The 18199-nt window shown below is 36.2% G+C and overlaps 1 protein-coding gene and 1 pseudogene across 3 annotated transcripts in view; both read left to right on the top strand.

The window, feature by feature from the left end:
- Positions 1-18199, top strand: part of ARHGAP44 (Rho GTPase activating protein 44) — a 191803-nt gene that overhangs the window by 164224 nt on the left and 9380 nt on the right. For all 3 annotated transcript variants that reach the window (XM_072645033.1, XM_072645032.1, XM_072645029.1), the window contains one exon: positions 6119-6264. In XM_072645033.1, the coding sequence (XP_072501134.1) occupies positions 6119-6264 (146 nt within the window). The remainder of the gene's footprint in view (positions 1-6118; positions 6265-18199) is intronic.
- On the top strand, positions 6281-13752 carry LOC140527828 (cyclin-D1-binding protein 1 homolog; annotated as a pseudogene).

Below are 18199 nucleotides of genomic sequence, written 5' to 3'. Positions count from 1 at the left end.
TTGAGAGAGCTAGGCTGAGTGCTTCTCTACTCCATCATCTTAGCTCCATCTATTTCCTCATCTTGACTGCTTAATAAACCAGTTCAATTCTACACTGTCCTCTTGAGTCCCTGGTCTTTACTTCGTCACTAATTGTGCTCTGCTAAGCCTTAATTTCACTCCCACCATCCACTGCCTTCAGTCCTGCATGCTTTCTGCTGAGTAAAGGAAGAGAGAATCTTGCACTTCCTGACCAGGTATATAACAAATGCATACATATATACATACACCTACATATACACACATATACGTAGATATCTACAATCATACTCATATATAGACATAACATTCATATGCATCTGTGTAAGACTGTTCTATATTTATTTACCCTCTATTTCCCTTAGAGTGGATAGCATCTTCACTGATAAGTCCAAGTCTTTCCATATATTTCACAATCTCAACGGCAACCTTATTGCTACTGGGAAATCCTTTTATACTTCCCTAATTTGTTCACTATACCACTTGCCACAGTTCTCCTAAATCTTTTCTTCCCTTCTCAAACCTCTCATGACTCCTCCTCCCCCTTACCCTCTTAGCTGTTTTGCTGAAAAAAAAAATAAGATCCCTTTCACCAAGAGCTGGTTCTTCTCCCTTGCTCCTTATCTGACATCATTCTGTTACCTTCTGCCAAGATCTCCTCCTTTACCCCGTCTAACATGATGAAGTGGCACTTCTCCTTGCCAAGGCCAGTCCCCTATACATGTACAAATTATCCCATTTCATTCATTCTCATGTATGTCATCTCCATTCTCTCACTTTCAGTCTCTTCCAGAGCACTAGCTACTTCCCTACTGCCTACCAACAAGCCTGTGTCCCTCCCAAAAAAACCTCATTTGATCCTTTCCCACTAACTGTTGTCTCATATCCCTCCTGCCTTTTGTGGTTAAACTTTTTAAGAAGGCTATATATATATATATACAATAGATGCCTACACTTCCTCTCCTCAGACTCTCTTCTCACTTCCATCCTTACCATTCAACCAAAACTTCTATCTCCAAAGTTATCAATGATGCCTTAATTGCCAAATACAAAGACCTTTTCTCTGTCCTCTTCCTTTCTGACCTCTATGCAGCTTTTGATATTATTAATCACATCCTTCTCCTAGAGGCTCTGTTCCCTCTAGGTTTTTGGAAGACCATTTTCTCTTTGTTCTCCTGTATGACTTCTCAGTCTCCTTTGCTGGATCTTCATGCAGGTCATTCCTACCAAAAATTGGTGTCTCATAGGACTGGATCCTTGGGCCTCTTCTCTTCTCCCTCTGCATTATTTCACATGACAATTTCACCAGCTTCCATGAACTCAATTATCATACTGATGATTTTTAAATCACTTACGCAACCCCAATCTTTCTACTGACCTCCAGTCTTGCATCTCCAACTGCCTGTTAGAAGACATCTAGAGCTAAATATGCTATAGACTTTTTTTTAATTTTAAACTTAAATACACAATAAGAAAAAATATTAAAAGCTTAAATGCTAAAACTTAAATACAAAAAAAAGCATTGCCATGTGCACAGCAGAGCATAAGAGCAATATGCAACAATGAATTTCCATTTCAAGAAAGCCTATATAATAAATACTACACATGATGTTCAAAACTATCCATCTTTTCTTTGCTTCCTTGTAAATTTGCTTTTGTTTTCTGCTGTTAATTTTTTCATTTGGTTTTTTCTCCCCTTCTTCTCCCTCTCCCCCAAGAAGGCTACAATTAAATACAAATATATGTGTGTGTGTGTCTGTATGAGTGTTTGTGTTTGTGAATACACACATATAATATATATACATACATATATATGCACACAAACATATATACATACATATACACATACATACATACACTTACATACACATATATACTTAGCTATAATCATACTCATGCATAGGCATATACATTCATATGTGTCTGTGTAAGACTATACTATACTTATTTACCCTCTATTTCTCAGAGGGTGAATGACATCTTCATTGATAAGTCCAAGTTTTCCATATATTTCTAAATCCACCAAGTCATCATTTCCTAAACCGCAGTAATATTCCAATCTTATGCTGTCTAGTTATTTTAAGCAGTCTAAAACAATATTGATTAACGTAGGGAACTTATAGTTTCATTGCCCTGTTTTTCTCTTCTGATTAAATCTATTTTAGCTTTGATGTTTTCTGAGAGCATGTTTACTACTCCTGTTTTTTTTCTAATGAATTCTACTCCTGGTCTTTATTTTATGTTTCTGTGTATCTCTTATTTCCTATCCCTCCTGATTACTCTACTTTAATTCTACCTTGCCCTTCTATTTCTTGACCTACCTCCTCCTCCAAAGATCCTTCCCTTATCCTCCCCCCCACCCTTTCCCCTTACCTTCTTGCTTCTATCTGTATTTGAAAGACTTTTATAGCCCTCCAAATTTATAGATATATAGATATTATATATAGATATAGAGAGATATCTTATTCCCTCTTTATTCTATTCCCATCAATCTATATACCCTTCTCTACCCCCCATCCTATTCTCTCACCCTCTTATTTCTTTATAAATTTAAGAGACTTCTATTCATAGAGAGATAAATACATATAGTTCTTTCTTTCACCCAAATCTGATGTAAGCAGGGTTTCCTTTAAAAATCCTTCCGTTATTCTCTCCCCACTTCCTATCTCTTTAGCATTTTACTTCTTTCTGAATTTAGAAGATTTTTATACCCTTTTATATATATATATATATATATATATATATATATATATATATGTACATATATATATATATATAATATATAATGTGTGTGTGTTGTTCCCTCTTGAAACCATTCCCAATGAGAAAAGAGTTCCAGGACTACCTTCCTCCCCCTGTGTCAGTTCTTCCTCTTGCACCTCATTTGTGTAAGATAATTATTCTTTTTACCTTTTCCTAAATGGTTTTATTTTTGGAATCACATCATACTCAGTTCTATCCCAGTCTTTCTTTTGAACTACCCAATTACTAATAACAAGCTTAGACATACACTTTACATTTCCTCATATGAAAAGCAAACAGTCTGTCCTTATTGAGTCCCTTGTAATTAGTCTTTGATATGTACAATCTTTTACATTAAATTTTCTGTTAAGTTCAGGGTTTTTTTGAAACAAAGTTCTCAAAGTCTGGCAATTAATTGAATGGTTTTTTTGATTCAGGATTGTGCTTAGCTGGGTATATTTTCAGCTGCAACCCTAGTTCTTTTGCTCTTTGATATATAGTGTTCTAAAAACCTGCAGTTGTTTAGGGTCACCACTGCTACATCTTGTGTGATTCTGTGATTCCACCATATTTGAATTTTTTTTTCTTGTTACTCATAAATTATTTCACCTTGAGCTAGAGGTTTTGGAATCTAGCTATGATATTCTTGTAGGTTTTCCTCATAGGATCTCTTTCAGGTGGTAATCGGTGAATTTTTTCTATTTCTAATTTCCTGTCTTGTTCTAACACTTCAGGACAATGTTTTTAAATTATTTCTTAAATTATTGTATCAAGATTCTTTTTTTATCATAACTTTCAAGTAGTCTGAATATTCATATGTTCTCTCTTCTTTATCTGTTCTCTAGACCAGTTGTTTTCCTTATGAGATGTTTCACTTTTTCTTCTATTTTTTCATTCTTTATATTTTGTTTTATTATTTCTTAATCTCTTATACCTTCTCTGGCTTCCCCTTGCTCAATTCTAATTTTCAGGGAATTGGTTTTTTTTCCTTAAGGTTCTGGATCTCCTTTTCCAATTGGTTAGCTCTCTTTTCATAAACTTCTTATTTTTCTTGGATTGTTCTTATTTCTAAAAACTTTTTCCTCAGTCTCATTTGATTTTTAAATTTTTACTTTTAATAAATATTGATTTTTAAATTTATGAATTCTTTTTGGACAGGTGAGCATGACTTCTCCTTGGGGTAGGAGAAGGTGTTTGGTTTGTTTTTTTTTTCTTCAGCATCCTCATCTGAAGACAAACTCCAGTCTTCTCTGTTCCCATAGTTGAATTCTTTCTCCTTTGCTTGCTCATTTTTTTTTATATTTGTAGCAGCTTATTATTGTAATCACCTTTAGCCCTGGGGTATGGGTATGAGTATGCAGTATGAGTACCTCTGGCCTCAGATCCTCCTTCAGTTCACCCCTCTAGCCTGGAACCAAAACCAAGAACTCTATCTTCTTGTAAGTGCCCACAGTCAGTGGTCTCTGTGCCCCACTGCTTCTGCACTCACCAGATGTGTGCTGGTTTCTTTTCTCCCAGGGCCACATCTTGGCAGCACAGTTAGGCCTGCATATCTTATCAGCACAGATTCTCTCAGACTTCCCCTGCTCAGAAGCCATACTCCCCACACTATCCAAGAGGTGAAAATTCCTGTGGCTGGGGCCAAGTCCCAACCCAACTAACCCCCAGGACTCACCACTTGCTGTTTTGGTGTAACTAGCCTGGAGGTATTTAGACTTCACAGGGACCAAATCTAGGTTCTGGAATTTTTCTTTGGATCTGCTCTGGCTGTCCCAGGAGGACCACTGTTCTGTCCCAACTGTTGTTTATTTTTATCACTCTGTGTTCACCCTGAGGTGCCTTTTCTTCTTGTTTGTCAGAGAAATCTGGAGAGCTTAGAATTTTCTGACCTACTCCACCATCTTCGCAGAATCCTTTCTGCTATAGATTTCTTAAACTCAAATTATCCAAAACTAAACTGATCACTTTTTCCAAAAAATTATTTGCCCCCTTCCAAACTACCATATTACTTGATCAAGGGCACCACCATCCTCTCAGCCTCCTAAGCATGCAATTATTCCATTCTTTACCATCTCTCTCTCTCTCTCTCTCTCTCTCTCTCTCTCTCTCTCTCTCTCTCTCTCTCTCTCTCTCTCTCTCTCTCTCTCTCCCCCTCATACACACACACACACACACACACACACACACACACACACACACCCCCTCCACACCAGCCTTTTCTGACATAAACAAAGTCAGCACAACAACCAGTATTAAAGTTCAAATATTCTTTTCATTGAAAGGACAAGGCAGGGACAGATATATCTAAGCCAAACAAAATTTTATCAGTAATCAACAAGTGGACTTCAGAAAAACCTGAAAAGACTTATATGAACTGATGCTGAGTGAAGTGAGCAGAACCAGGAAAATACTGTATACACTAACAGCAACATTGTGAGATGAGCGGCTTTGATAGACTTAGCTCTCCTCAGCAATGCAATTATCTAAAACAATTCCAAATGACTCACAATGGAAAATGCTATCCATATCCAGAGAAAGAATTATGGAATTTGAATGCAGATTAAAGCATAGTATTTCTCTTCTTTTGTTTTTTTTCTTTCTTGTGGTTTTCCCTTTTGTTCTGATTCTTCTTTCACAACATGATTAATATGGAAATATGTTTAATATGATTTTACATGTATGACCTATATCAGATTGCATGCCATCTTGGAGAGGGGAAAGGAGGGAATTTAGAACTCAAAATCTTATAAAAGTGAATATTGAAAACTGAAATTAAATAAATTCTTAAAAAATAAATATATGCTCAGGGCTTGATTTTGAAATTTTATTTACCTAACAGAAAATACTTTTAAATGCTGACTGCCAGAGGATGAAAAGGGGTTCAAGAATTCCTAAACAGGGCCCTGCTTCTATGTACTTTTATTTCTTAAAATGGAAAACTTTGTTTTATGTATACTCCCCCAAAGCACACTGTTAATCAGCTAAGGAATGGAGAAAAAAGTACTGAAATATCTGTTTTACTCAGCCTTAGATTTATTGGAAATGTCCACTGAATAACCAAATATTTGCCAGTTATCTTCAGTTTTGGAATGAACAAGATAGAAAGATGAACAAGACATAGGCTCTGCCTTCAAGAAGCTCGCAGTATAGTTGAGGAGACTTACAGACTTGAAAAGGTAGAATATAAGTGCCACATGAGTGGTACAGACAACAAGTGCTACCAAAGTTCATAGAATCTAATCTATCTAATGATTGGCTGAATTGGCTAGTAAGGACTTCCCCTCAGAAGTTAGATTTTTAGGTGGAGGTGATATTGGGTTTTAATAAGCTTATATGTCATTCCTTGTGTTTGTTTCAGCACTTTGCAAAGCAAGGAGCTTTCTCCAGGGTCTGGGCAAAAGGAGAGTCAAAGTTCCAGTCATGGGGTCCTCTGTGTGAGTACACAGCCAATGACCACTCTCAGCCAGCCTCCCACTGATCAAAGCCCTCACACACTTCGGAAAGGTATTACTTTTGTCTCCTTTCTCATTCACATTTGTCTTCAGCCGCCTGAGGGTTTGAGTTCCAACTAGTTTTTAAATTCCTTGAAACCAGGCACAAAGGCAACAACTGTGGGATTTAGTAGATTGTGCCTAGTGTTCCAGTCTACAATTTGAATTTGAAAGGTATTATCTCACCTTTTTGCCCTATACGTATATTCAGATTTATCTATATAACCTTAGGTAAATTATATCCTCACTTAGTGCCATCTGTTTTCTCCTGTGTAAAATGAGGGCTTGGAATCAGTAATCTCTAAAGCCTACTTCCACTACTAATATGCTATAAAAAAATATAGCATTGTGTAGGAACCTCCTCTCTCCTAGCTTTGTTCACTATGTTTCTCACTGTACAACTAGTAGAACCTTGCAAGGCAGAGGGTGTTGTTCACTTTTCCCATAACTTTAGTGTCAAGGCATCAGAGGGACACATATAAGCTACCCAACTAGCCTATTCTGACCAGTGTACCATCTTTGGCAGTGGCATCAAGAGACATATTGTAAAAAGGACATAACTACTCTCCTTGTGGTCAGCTTCAAAGTCTAATATTAACCTTTGATAAATTACTAATAAATCACTTTGCATCCATGATTCAGAAATTTAGCCAAACTTTTTTTTTAAATAGTGCTTCTTGGGTTAACAAACTCCATACATTTGTAACTTGTAAAATAAAAATTTAATTGAGAAACAGTGTTGTATACAGCATAGAGAACTGACCTCAGAATCAGAAAGGTTACCAGGTTTCAGGTGTGATCTCTGATACAAACTAGCTGTGTCATTTACCCTCAGCAAAGATACTTAACCTCTAAGTGACTCGCCCAGTTTTCCAAGACTATAAATTGTAGGGCAGGTACCATTCTATATTAGTAGAGATAATTTCTTCATTGGTAGCTCTATACACTGATAAAAATGACAAGTTAATTCAAAAACAAAATAATACTTTTATTTACACTACATTTACTTTTTTTAGGTTTCATTGCCTCCTTGGCACAAGGATTTGTTGAAACCATTTTATTCCATGCTATCCAGAATCCTCTTCACAAATGAATGAAATTTGATTATATTCATTTTGGTCTTCATCTTTTGGAGCTAAAGAGCCCTATGATTCTTAGTTCATTCTTGTTCAACTGTTTCTACATTATCTTCATCATTTGAATTTACCTTTTCTTTGGATTTCTCAGTCTCCAGACTTTGAGATCTAAATGTCAGTACACTGTAGTTTTATCAAAGTCAAGTGCAAGTCATGTCATTATTTCTCTGATGGCATGGTCTTCTTTGGCAACGAAAGATGAACACACATAAGGGGAGGACTCTAGCTGTAACAGTGGAGCACATCTTCTTTCTTTCTTCTCTCTTGGTTTTTGTGACTCTTGTTAGTCATGGTAATTTTCCTACCTCTGATTTCTTCCTCTTTCTCTTTCCCTGGATCATCTTCATGTCTCACCTACCATGTGCCATGGTTCATCACCCCAGAAATGGGAAACTACACTGGCCTATTACAATGGCCTTATAATTGGTCTCCCTGAATTTCTACTAGAATTTCCACTCCCATGTAGTCTTAACTCAGCTGCCAAATTCAAATTTCTAACGTATCAGTCCAACTATATCACTATCCTGCTCAGGAAACTTCAGTGGTTCTTTATTAGAGATGCACTTGACACACAAAAAGGTATCAAGGAAAATTTATTAAAATAGAGTTCAGAGAAGGGAAGGCCTTCTACGTTCATTGCTTTGAATGGCTACTGGAAGACTACAACATGTTCAGAATAATGAAAACTCCTTATGATATTCTGAACTTTCAATCTCCCGTGCCACTGTCCCCTGGTTCTCCTCTCATAGGCTTTCCCTCAAACAGTTCATCAGACCTGCACAGAAGTTTCTGACCTTTACCTGACCATCCTACGTCACAACCCTGATCACCCAAAAACTGTGGAAACAGAACTTCCTTGTTTCCCACATTCCCTGTTACCTCTAGGATAAAATACACATTCCTCTATTTTGATTTTTAAAGTCCTTCATAATATGGCTTAGCCTATCTAGATTATTATACTTCATATATCCCCTTTCAGAAACCATGTTCCAGCTAAACTGTCCTATTTACTATTTGCTGTACACAGTATTCCCTTTCCGAGATCTATGCCTTTGCATAAGGTGTGCTCATATTTGAAATATTCTCCACACTCACCTTGGTCTTTTTGAACCCCTAGGCTTTTCTTGGTTCAAGTGTCACATGCTTCAAGAGACATTTCATTCACCAAATCACTTTGTTTTTATATGTACATCGATAGATAGATCCTTTATTTATTTATCTGTGAATGTATTTTCTCTCCTTCCTTTACCTCCCTCAACCTCCTACCAGTAGAATATAAACTCTTAGAGGACAGGGACTGCCTTGCTTTTGTATTTGTACTCCTAGCACCTAGTACAATGCCTGGTACATAGTATATGATTAAAAATGTACGTTAAATAATTAATTGATTTGTGAGCAACATTTATAAATGACTTGTTCCATCACTAATCCCTGAGGAATTGTCATTTCTTTATATTTGTTTCTCTCAGACAATCACCTACCTTTAGTGAAATTTTACCCATTTTTAAATTTTACAGTGACTCAATTTTTTGAACCTTTGGCATGGAATCTTAGCTATGGTTTGTTGGGGTTTCTTTGGTAAAGAGAGTCTTTGTAAATTAGATCCACTTTCTGCTCCTTGTTCATATTCCTGCTCAACTCATCAGAGAATTTTAGAAGTACCAGATCAGACAAATATCTAAATGTATAGAAACTGTTTTCTTTTTCCTAATACATTACTTACTTCATTGAAAAAACTTAGTTATTAAGGACCAAATTAAATATATTTATTTTCCTGGGATTCTAATATCATGTGTCCTAGAAAAAAATCTATGTGATTAAAGATAATTTTACCTACTTATCTGATAGCACAATGGATAGCTAACTGGTCCTGGAGTCATGAAGACCTGCGTTCAAATCCAGGCTAAATGTGACCCTGGGCAAATCACTTAATCTCTGTCTACTTCAGTTTCCTCAACTAAAAATGGGGGTAATAACCTCTCAGGGTTGTTGTGAGGACCAAATAAGATAATATTTATTAAGCACTTAGCATAGTTCCTGGCACTATATAAATGTTTCCTCCTCATTGTTCCCTCATCCCTCACCCTCCACTCCCCACTCCCCCCACCTCTGCCCCAACCAAGGGCTATCTCTATCTTCTATCCCTATCCCCAAACTATGAACATGTATTTTATGTTCCCCATTGGTTAGATACCTAGCAGTGTTATCAAGTTTAATTTGGAAGTCTGTGCCCACAGAGTAGGATGAGAAAATTGTTATTAAAAATGTAGCTTTCCAGTGGATGTGGAATGGTGAGCCCCTGGAGACCACAGAGACATTTGCTGCACACAGAATTTGGGACAAGCTCAGTAAGAGGGCCCTGGCCATGTCTCAAGAAGCCACGAAGCTGAACCTGCCTTTGCAAGACCTCACCTGCCTTCCCCAAAGGACTGCAGGAAATTCTGTGATAGTATTCAGAGTGCTGTGATGGCAGAGGTTTCCACAAAGAGATCCCAAAGAATAAGGTATCACATTACAAATAATGGTTTGAGATAGTGTTATGGATGTAGAGGAGGGAGTGGCTCAGTTTGCCAGGTGATTGTCATAGCTCAACCTCAATGCATTTCACATGAATATCTCATATCAACTGGAAGTACCTGGGAAGTGTATGACCAGGTGTCTCACCTACCAAAGATAACAAAGCAACAGCCTTTTAATGCTGGCTTCGTATTTGAGGGTAATGAAGGATGCACTTGAGGAAATGGAATAGGCACAGGAGGACAGTGGAGACCCTTACAGTGACATCTTGGAAGATGATGAATTGGAATCTCAGGGTAATAGGGACATATATTGGTCAGAAGAGGACCAGCAACTCTTAGCCCCATAGTATGGGACTTATACTCAAGTATGGAACTGATGAAAGCTTGCCTCAAGAAAGTCAGGTCATCAGTGGAAATCCATGGGAAGGCAGTTGTCTCAGATCAGGTTGCTCAGCTGGATGACATTGTAGACACTTCCAATGAGATCAGCCATAGTGTGAATGAGTTGGCTCTGATGATGTTTCCACCTTTGAATTGAATGGCCATGCAATTAAATGGTGTAAAACTTACATCTGCATTGAAAAAGTTTCTTGAAATCACAAAATAAAATCATGTGTGTCCTCACAAAGAAGAAAATGGATCCAGTTTATCTTGAATATCATTGATCGCAACATGAACAAAATCACGAACTTTACCCAGGTAGAGCCTTGTTTGAGACTTCTTCCTCTTTTTTCTCATGGTACTACAACCAGGCTCTGATGTCAGCTGTTATGGTGGAACCAAGAAGCTTCCAGGGTCAGGAGAGCTGTAGACTGTATTTAAAAGGGAAGGCTTTTCCCAGAGGCTGTCAAATAACCCAGAATGTTAAATGTTTGCAAACCATGTAAGCACAATGCTTTTTATGGACAGAACAAAAGATGATTATATTACCTTCTTTTTATGCTACTTGGATTCCTGAAGAGCTTTGTCCTGTATATTTTTTATTTACAATAAAATACCTTTTAAAAAATGTAGTTTTTTTTCTTCCAGGCAGATAGAGTGAACCATAAAAAAAAGTATGAACAGCCCTCCCTCACTCAAAACAAAGTCAAGTGCAAGTCATGTCATCATTTCTCTGATGTCATGGTCTTTTTCAAAAACAAAGGACAGACACAGACAGACAGACATATTTTTAAATAAGCAGATTTTCTTTTTACCATATGGAATAAGAAATAGTTACTGATGCCTCATTGAAGATTTAAAAAGTTGTTACATCAGGAAAGAGATTATACTTTAGCCTCAAAGGGAAAAAGCAAAAGATAGAAGTCCCAAGGAAGCCAATTTAGGCTTAATATCAAGAAAATTTTAATTTAGAACTAATTAAAAATGAAATGGGATACTTTGGTAACTGATCGATTCTCCTTCACTGAAGGTCTTTAAACAAATACTGGATGATTTGTTGTCAGGTGTATTGTATGTGAGATTTGTATTTAATTATAAGTTGTACTGGATAGCCACTGAGGTTCCTTTCAACTTTGGAAGTTTGTTATTTTGTTACCTGGACAATATTTCTTCTAGGACCAATTGGCCTGCAATCCTTACTTAATCCTGGAAGGTTTGAAGTTTTCTAATGATATTCCCTGTATCTCTAGACAGAAATTGTTATTAATATTCTTTCATGACCATTAAGAGAAAAAATGGAGTAGAAACTAGAGGAGTAAGAAGTTAAGACAAATGAATTTTACAAGTGGAAAAAATTATGTATTAAGTGCTTACTAGTGTCAAGTACAATGCTAAGCACTCAGGATAAAATATAAAAATTCAGATTAAAATTCTACTTCTGTCACTTCTGGGAGCCAAGATGCTGGAGTAAGCAGTAAGTTGCTCTCATCCTCCCTCATTGACCTTGAAAAACTGAGGAAAATACCACCTCAGTAAAAATCCTGGAGCAGTGAAGCCAGCAGAAAAATGGGGTGCAGCAGTCTTTTGGCTCATGAAGCCAGAGGGATTAATGAGAAAGGTCCCTCTTGCTGTGGCTGACAGGGACCAGTACAGGATGGGAGGTGACCTGGCAAGCTAATTGCAAGCCCCACTTCAGAGGACCAGCAGGAGATCCTGAGCCCCAAGGTGGTGGATCAGGCAAGTGTCAACACCAAGACCCACATGTGTAACCAGGAGAACCTTCAGATTCCAGTATGGAGAACCATCATGTGGTTCAGATGGATGTCCATCAAAAACTAAGCCTATCCATACTCTAGTGCAATCACAGGTGAGGAGGCGACCTCCAGTGGCCAGACCACCCCCCACCCTCACACCTCACCCTGAAAACTTCAGTGTAACCCAAGGGAAACTCAGAAAAACCCCACCTGGCCTGTGCACACACTGGCCATCACCACCAGCTCCAGCTCAGCACCAGGTAAGCTAAAACCTCTATAGCCTCCAGATTCCAGAACCTGAGGCCCCAGCACACAAAGCCAGTAACCAGGACCCTAGGCCCCCACACAAGAAACTTTGGACAATGCCCCCTGTACCTCAGAAGCACAGATCAACTTTAAAAGCCAGGAAAAAGTCAAACACCATGAGCAAAAAGCACCGTAGGAAAACAAAGGTCATAGATTCTTACTATTGGTACAGGGATGATCAAAACACAAATTCAGAAGAGGACAATATTGTCAATATACCCATATCTGAAATCTCAAAGGGAAAAATACAAAGTAGTCTCAAGTCCAAAAAGCCTTCTTAAAAGAGCTCAAGAAGGATTTTAAAAATCATATTAGAGAGGTAGATGAAAAGTACACTGAAGAAAACAACCCCTTAAAAAGTAGAATTGACCAGATGGAAAAGGAGGTACAAAAACTAACTGAAGAAAACAATTCATTAAAAATTAGAATTGGGTAAGTGGAAACTAATGACTCTATGAGAAATCAATAATCAATCAAACAAAAGGAAAAGAATGAAAAAAACAGAAGAAATATAAACCACCTCACTGGAAAAACAACTGACCTGGAAAATAGATCCAGGAGAGATATTTAAGAATTATTTATCTACCTCAAAGCCATGATCAAAAAAAAAAAGCCTAGAGAGTATCTTTCAAGAAATCATCAAGGAAAACTGTCCCAAGATCCTAGAATCAGAAGGTAAAATAGTCATCAAAAGAATCCACCTTCTGAAAGAGAACCAAAATCAAAAATGCCAAATTTTAGCCAAATTCCAGATATATCAGGTCAAGAAGAAAATAATGCAAGCAGTCAGAAGGAAACTATTCAAATATCATGGAACCACAGTCAGGATTACACAGGACCTTGCAGCTTCTACATTAAAAGATTTGAGGACTTGGAATATGATATTCCATAAAGCAGAGGATCTTGGATTACAACCAAAGATCAACTACCCAGTGAAATTTAGCATTAGCTTTCAGGGAAGGAGATAGACATTCAATGAAACAGGGTTCTTCCAGATCTTCCCAGTGAAAAGACCAGAGCTCAATGCAAAATTTAATCTTCAAATATAAGACTCAAGAGAGGCGTAAAAAGGTAAATGGGAAAGAAAAAAAACCATGTTATTCAATAAGAGTAAACTGTTTACATCCCTACATGGGAAGATGATGCTTGTTAACTCTTGACAACTGTATTTTTATTACAATATTTAGAAAGGATATACATAGACAGAGTGCGCAGGTATAAATTACTTTGATGTGATGATAAAAAACCTAATTAAATGGTGAAAAGGGAATATAATGGGAGAAGAGGAAAGGAGGAGGCAAAAAGTATAAATTATACCACATGAAGAGGTTGAAAAACATATTTCATGAAAGAAGAGAGGTTGATGAGCATTATTTGAACCTTACTCTAATCCAATTTAGCTCAAGGAGGGAATAATTTCTATATCAATTAGATACAGAAATCTAACTTGCCCTGTAAGCAGTAGTAAGGGAAAAGAGAAAGAAAGGGGAGGGGGGGACTGATAGAAAGGAGGTCAGATTGAGGGAGGCAGTGGTCAAAAGCAAAACTCTAGTGAGGATGGAAAGGAAGAGAGGAGAAATAAAAGCATAAATTGGGGGAGGGAATAGAATGGAGAGAAAGAAACATAGTAATTATAACTGTGAATGTAAATGGGATTAACTCTCCCATAAAACGGAAGCAGGTAACAGAGTGGATTAAGAACTATAATTCTACAACATGTTGTTTACAAGAAACACATTTGAACCATAGAGATACACACAGAGTAAAGGTAAAAGCCTGGAGCAGAATATATTATGCTTCAACTGAAGTAAAAAAAAAAAAAAGCAGGGGTAGCAATCTTAGCCTCAGACAAAGTAAAAGGAAAAATAGATCTAATTAAACAAGATAAAGAAGGAAACTATATTGTACTAAAAGGCACCAAAACAATGAAATACTATCATTAGTAAACAACATATGTGCCAAATGGTATGACATTCAGATTCTTAGAGGAAAAGTTAAGGGAGTTACAGGAAGAAATAGATAGCAAAATTATACTAGTGGGAGACCTTCACAAAAGAAACAAGAAAGAAGTTAAGGAGGTGAATAGAATTTTAGAAAAGTTAGATATTGTAGACCTTGGGAGAAAACTGAATAAGGATAAAAAGGAACATACCTTTTTTCAGCAGAACTTAGCACCTACACAAAAATTGACCATATGCTGGGGCATAAAAACCTCCAATCCAATGCAGAAAGGCAGAAATATTAAATGCATCCTTTTCAGATAACAATGAAATAAAAATTACATGTAATAAAGTACTATGGAAAGACAGACTAAAAATTAATTGGAAACTAAATAATCTACTCCTAAAGAATGAGTGGTCAAACAAAAAGTCATAGAAATAATCAATAACTTTATCCAAGAGAGGGACAATAATGAGACAACATACCAAAATTTATGGGACACAGTGAAAGTGGTTCTTAAGGGAAGTTTTATATCTCTAAATGCTTACATTAATAAAATAGAGAAAGAAGAGATCAATAAATTAGGCAGACAACTAAAAAAGCTAGAAAAAGAACAAATTAAAACTCCCCAATTAAATGCCAAACTAAAAATACTGAAAAACAAAGGAGAGATTAATAAAATTGAAATCAAGAAAACTACTAAACTAATAAATAAAACTAAGAGCTAGTTTTATGAAAAAACAATAAAATAGATGAACCTCTGATTAATTTAATTTAGAAAAAGAAAGAATAAAACCAAATTACCAGTATCAAAAATGAAAAGAGTGAATTTATCACTAGTGAAGAGGAAATTAAAACGATAATTAGGAGCAATTTTGCCAATTTATATGCCCATAAATTTGACAATCGTAGTGAAATGGATGAATATTTACAAAAATATGAATTGCCCAAATTAACAGAAGAAGAAATAAAATACTTAACCCCATTTCAGAAAAAGAAACTGAACAAGCCATCAATGAACTCCCTAAGAAAAAAAATCTCCAGGGCCAGATGGATTTATGAGTGAATTCTATCAAACATTTAAAGAACAATTAATTCTAATACTATATAGACTTTTGAGAAAATAGGCAAAAAAGGAATCTTACCAAATTCTTTATATGATACAAATATGGTACTGATACCTAAACCGGAAGAGCCAAAAGGGAGAAGGAAAATTATAGACCCATTTCTCCAATGAATATAAATGCAAAACTTTTAAATAAAATATTAACAAGGAGAGTATAGCAGTTTATCTCAAGGATAATACACTATGGTCAGGTAGCATTTATACCAGAAATACAGGGCTGGTTTTATATTATGAAACCATCAGCATAATTGACCATTTCAACAATAATAAACAATAAACCCACTGAAATCACCAACATTTCTTTTTATTACTAACAAAGTCCAACAGCAAGAGATAGAAAGAGAAATTCCACATAAAGTTACTGTAGACATTATGAAATATTTGGGAATCTATCTGCCAAAACAAATCCAGGAATTATACGAACACAATTACAAAATATTTTTCTCACAAATAAAGTCAGGTCTAAGTAATGGGAAAAACATTAGTTGCTCATGGGTAGGATGAGCTAATATAATAAAAATGATAATTCTACATAAACTAGTTCACTTATTCAGTGTCATACCAATCAAATTACCAAAAAAATTGTTTTACAGAGCTAGGAAAAATAATAACAAAATTCATCTGGAAGAACAAAAGGCCCAGAATATCATGGGAATTAATGAAAAGAAATGTTGGGGAAGGTGGCCTAGACATACCAGATCTTAAATTGTATTATAAAGTAGTAATCATCAAAACTACTTGGTACTGGCTATGAAATAGTGTAGTGGATCAGTGGAATAGATTAGGTGCACAAGACACAGTAGTCAATGACTATAGTAATCTACTATTTGAAAAACCCAAAGACTCCAACTTCTGGGATAAGAACTCACTATTTGACAAAAACTTCTGGGAAAACAGGAAAATAGTATGACAGAAACTAGCATAGACCAACATCTTATATTGTATACCAAAACAAAGTCAAAATGGATACACAATTTAGATAGAATGACTGATACTATAAGCAAACTGGGAGAGCAAGGAATAGTTTACCTCTCAGATTTATGGAGAAGGGAAAAATTTATGACCAAAGGAGATAGAGAACATTATGAAATGCAAAATGGATATTTTGGATTACATTAAATTGAAAAGGTTTTGTGCAAACAAAACCAATGCAACTAAGATTAAGAGGGAAGCAGAAAAACAGGAAAGAATTTTTACAACCTGTATCTCTGATAAAGGTCTCATATCTAAAATACATAGAGAACCATCAAATTTATAAGAATCCAAATTATTTCTCAATTGATAAATGGTCAAAGGATATGAATAGGCAGTTTTCAGAGGAGGAAATTAAAACCATCTTTAGTCATATGAAAAAAATGCTCTAAATCATTATTGATTAGAGAAATACAAATCAAAACAACTCTCAGGTATCACATCACACCTATCAGTTTGGCTAATATGGCAAAACAGGAAAATGATAAATGTTGGATAAGATGTGGGAAAATTGGAACACTAATGCATTATTGGTGGAGTTGGGAGCTGATCCAACCATTCTGGAGAGCAATTTGGAACTGTGTCCAAAGGGCTATAAAACTGTGCATACCCTTTGACCCAACAATACCACTTCTAGGGCTGTATCTCAAAAAGATCATAAAAATGGGAAAAGGAACCACCTCTGCAAAAATATTTATAGTAGTTCTTTTTGTGATGGCAAAGAATTGGAAAATGATGGGATGTCCATCAATTGGGAAATGGCTGAACAAATTGTGGTATATGAATGTAATGGAATACTATTGTCCTATGACAAATGACAAACAGGCAGACTTCAGAAAAACCTGGAAAGACTTATATGAATTGATGCTGAGCAAAATGAACAGAACCAGAACACTGTATACAGTAATAGCTACATTGTATGATGACTGACTAAGTCCTTTGATAGACTTAGCTTTTCTCAGCAATGTGAGGATCTAAGACTACTCCAAAAGACTCATGATGGAAAATGCTATCCATATCCAGAGAAAGAATTTTGTAGTCTGAAGGCAGATGGAAGCATACCATTTGCTCCTTTTTTCTTTTGTTGTTTTGTTCTGTGTCTTCTTTCTTGTGGTTCCTCATGTTAGTTCTAATTCTTCTTTACATCATGATTAATGTGAAAATATGTTTAATATGAATGCATAAGTAGAGCACGCCATCTTGGGGAGGAGGGAAAATAGAAAGCAGGAGAAAATTTGAAACTCAATCTTATGAAGTGAATGTTGAAAACTAAAAATAAATTAGTGTAAAATAATTTTAAATTAAACATATATAAAAAATACCCCTTTTCCCGATAGATTGAATTATCCTTAAGTTTACTTATTAGTTTCAGACCAGCTTCCTCCTGCTACAGTGCTTTCTCTATCTACTTTTGTCATTACAAGCACTTTAACCAAATCACAGTCTACTCCTATGCATCGATAGAGGCCCACACTGCCACCCACCTCCACCCCCTACTACAGTAAACACCTCTGGCTCTGGTTCACAGTTTGTAGACCACCTTGTGATAGATGGCATGTTCCCTGGATAAAAATACAAAAATAAAGTTGTGTCCTTGACTTACAGGAACCTATATTCTAAAGGGAAGAGACAAGGGTGGCCAGAGAGGGGCAATTCATCAGGGAAGTTGAAATGGTGAGTAGGGCAAAAGGGCCATAGACTGACATGCCCCACAAAAAAAATAGCAGAGATCATGGATAGAAAGGGAGAAAAGACTATCTTCTCAGCAGCAAATCAGTTGGAAAGGAGGAGATAGCTGGAGAGAAGTGAAGTA

The sequence above is a fragment of the Notamacropus eugenii genome, chromosome 2, assembly GCF_028372415.1.
Source record: "Notamacropus eugenii isolate mMacEug1 chromosome 2, mMacEug1.pri_v2, whole genome shotgun sequence".
Lineage (NCBI taxonomy): Eukaryota > Metazoa > Chordata > Mammalia > Diprotodontia > Macropodidae > Notamacropus > Notamacropus eugenii.
Note: the sequence above shows the minus strand (reverse complement) of the source record. Positions and strands in the feature narration are given on the sequence as shown.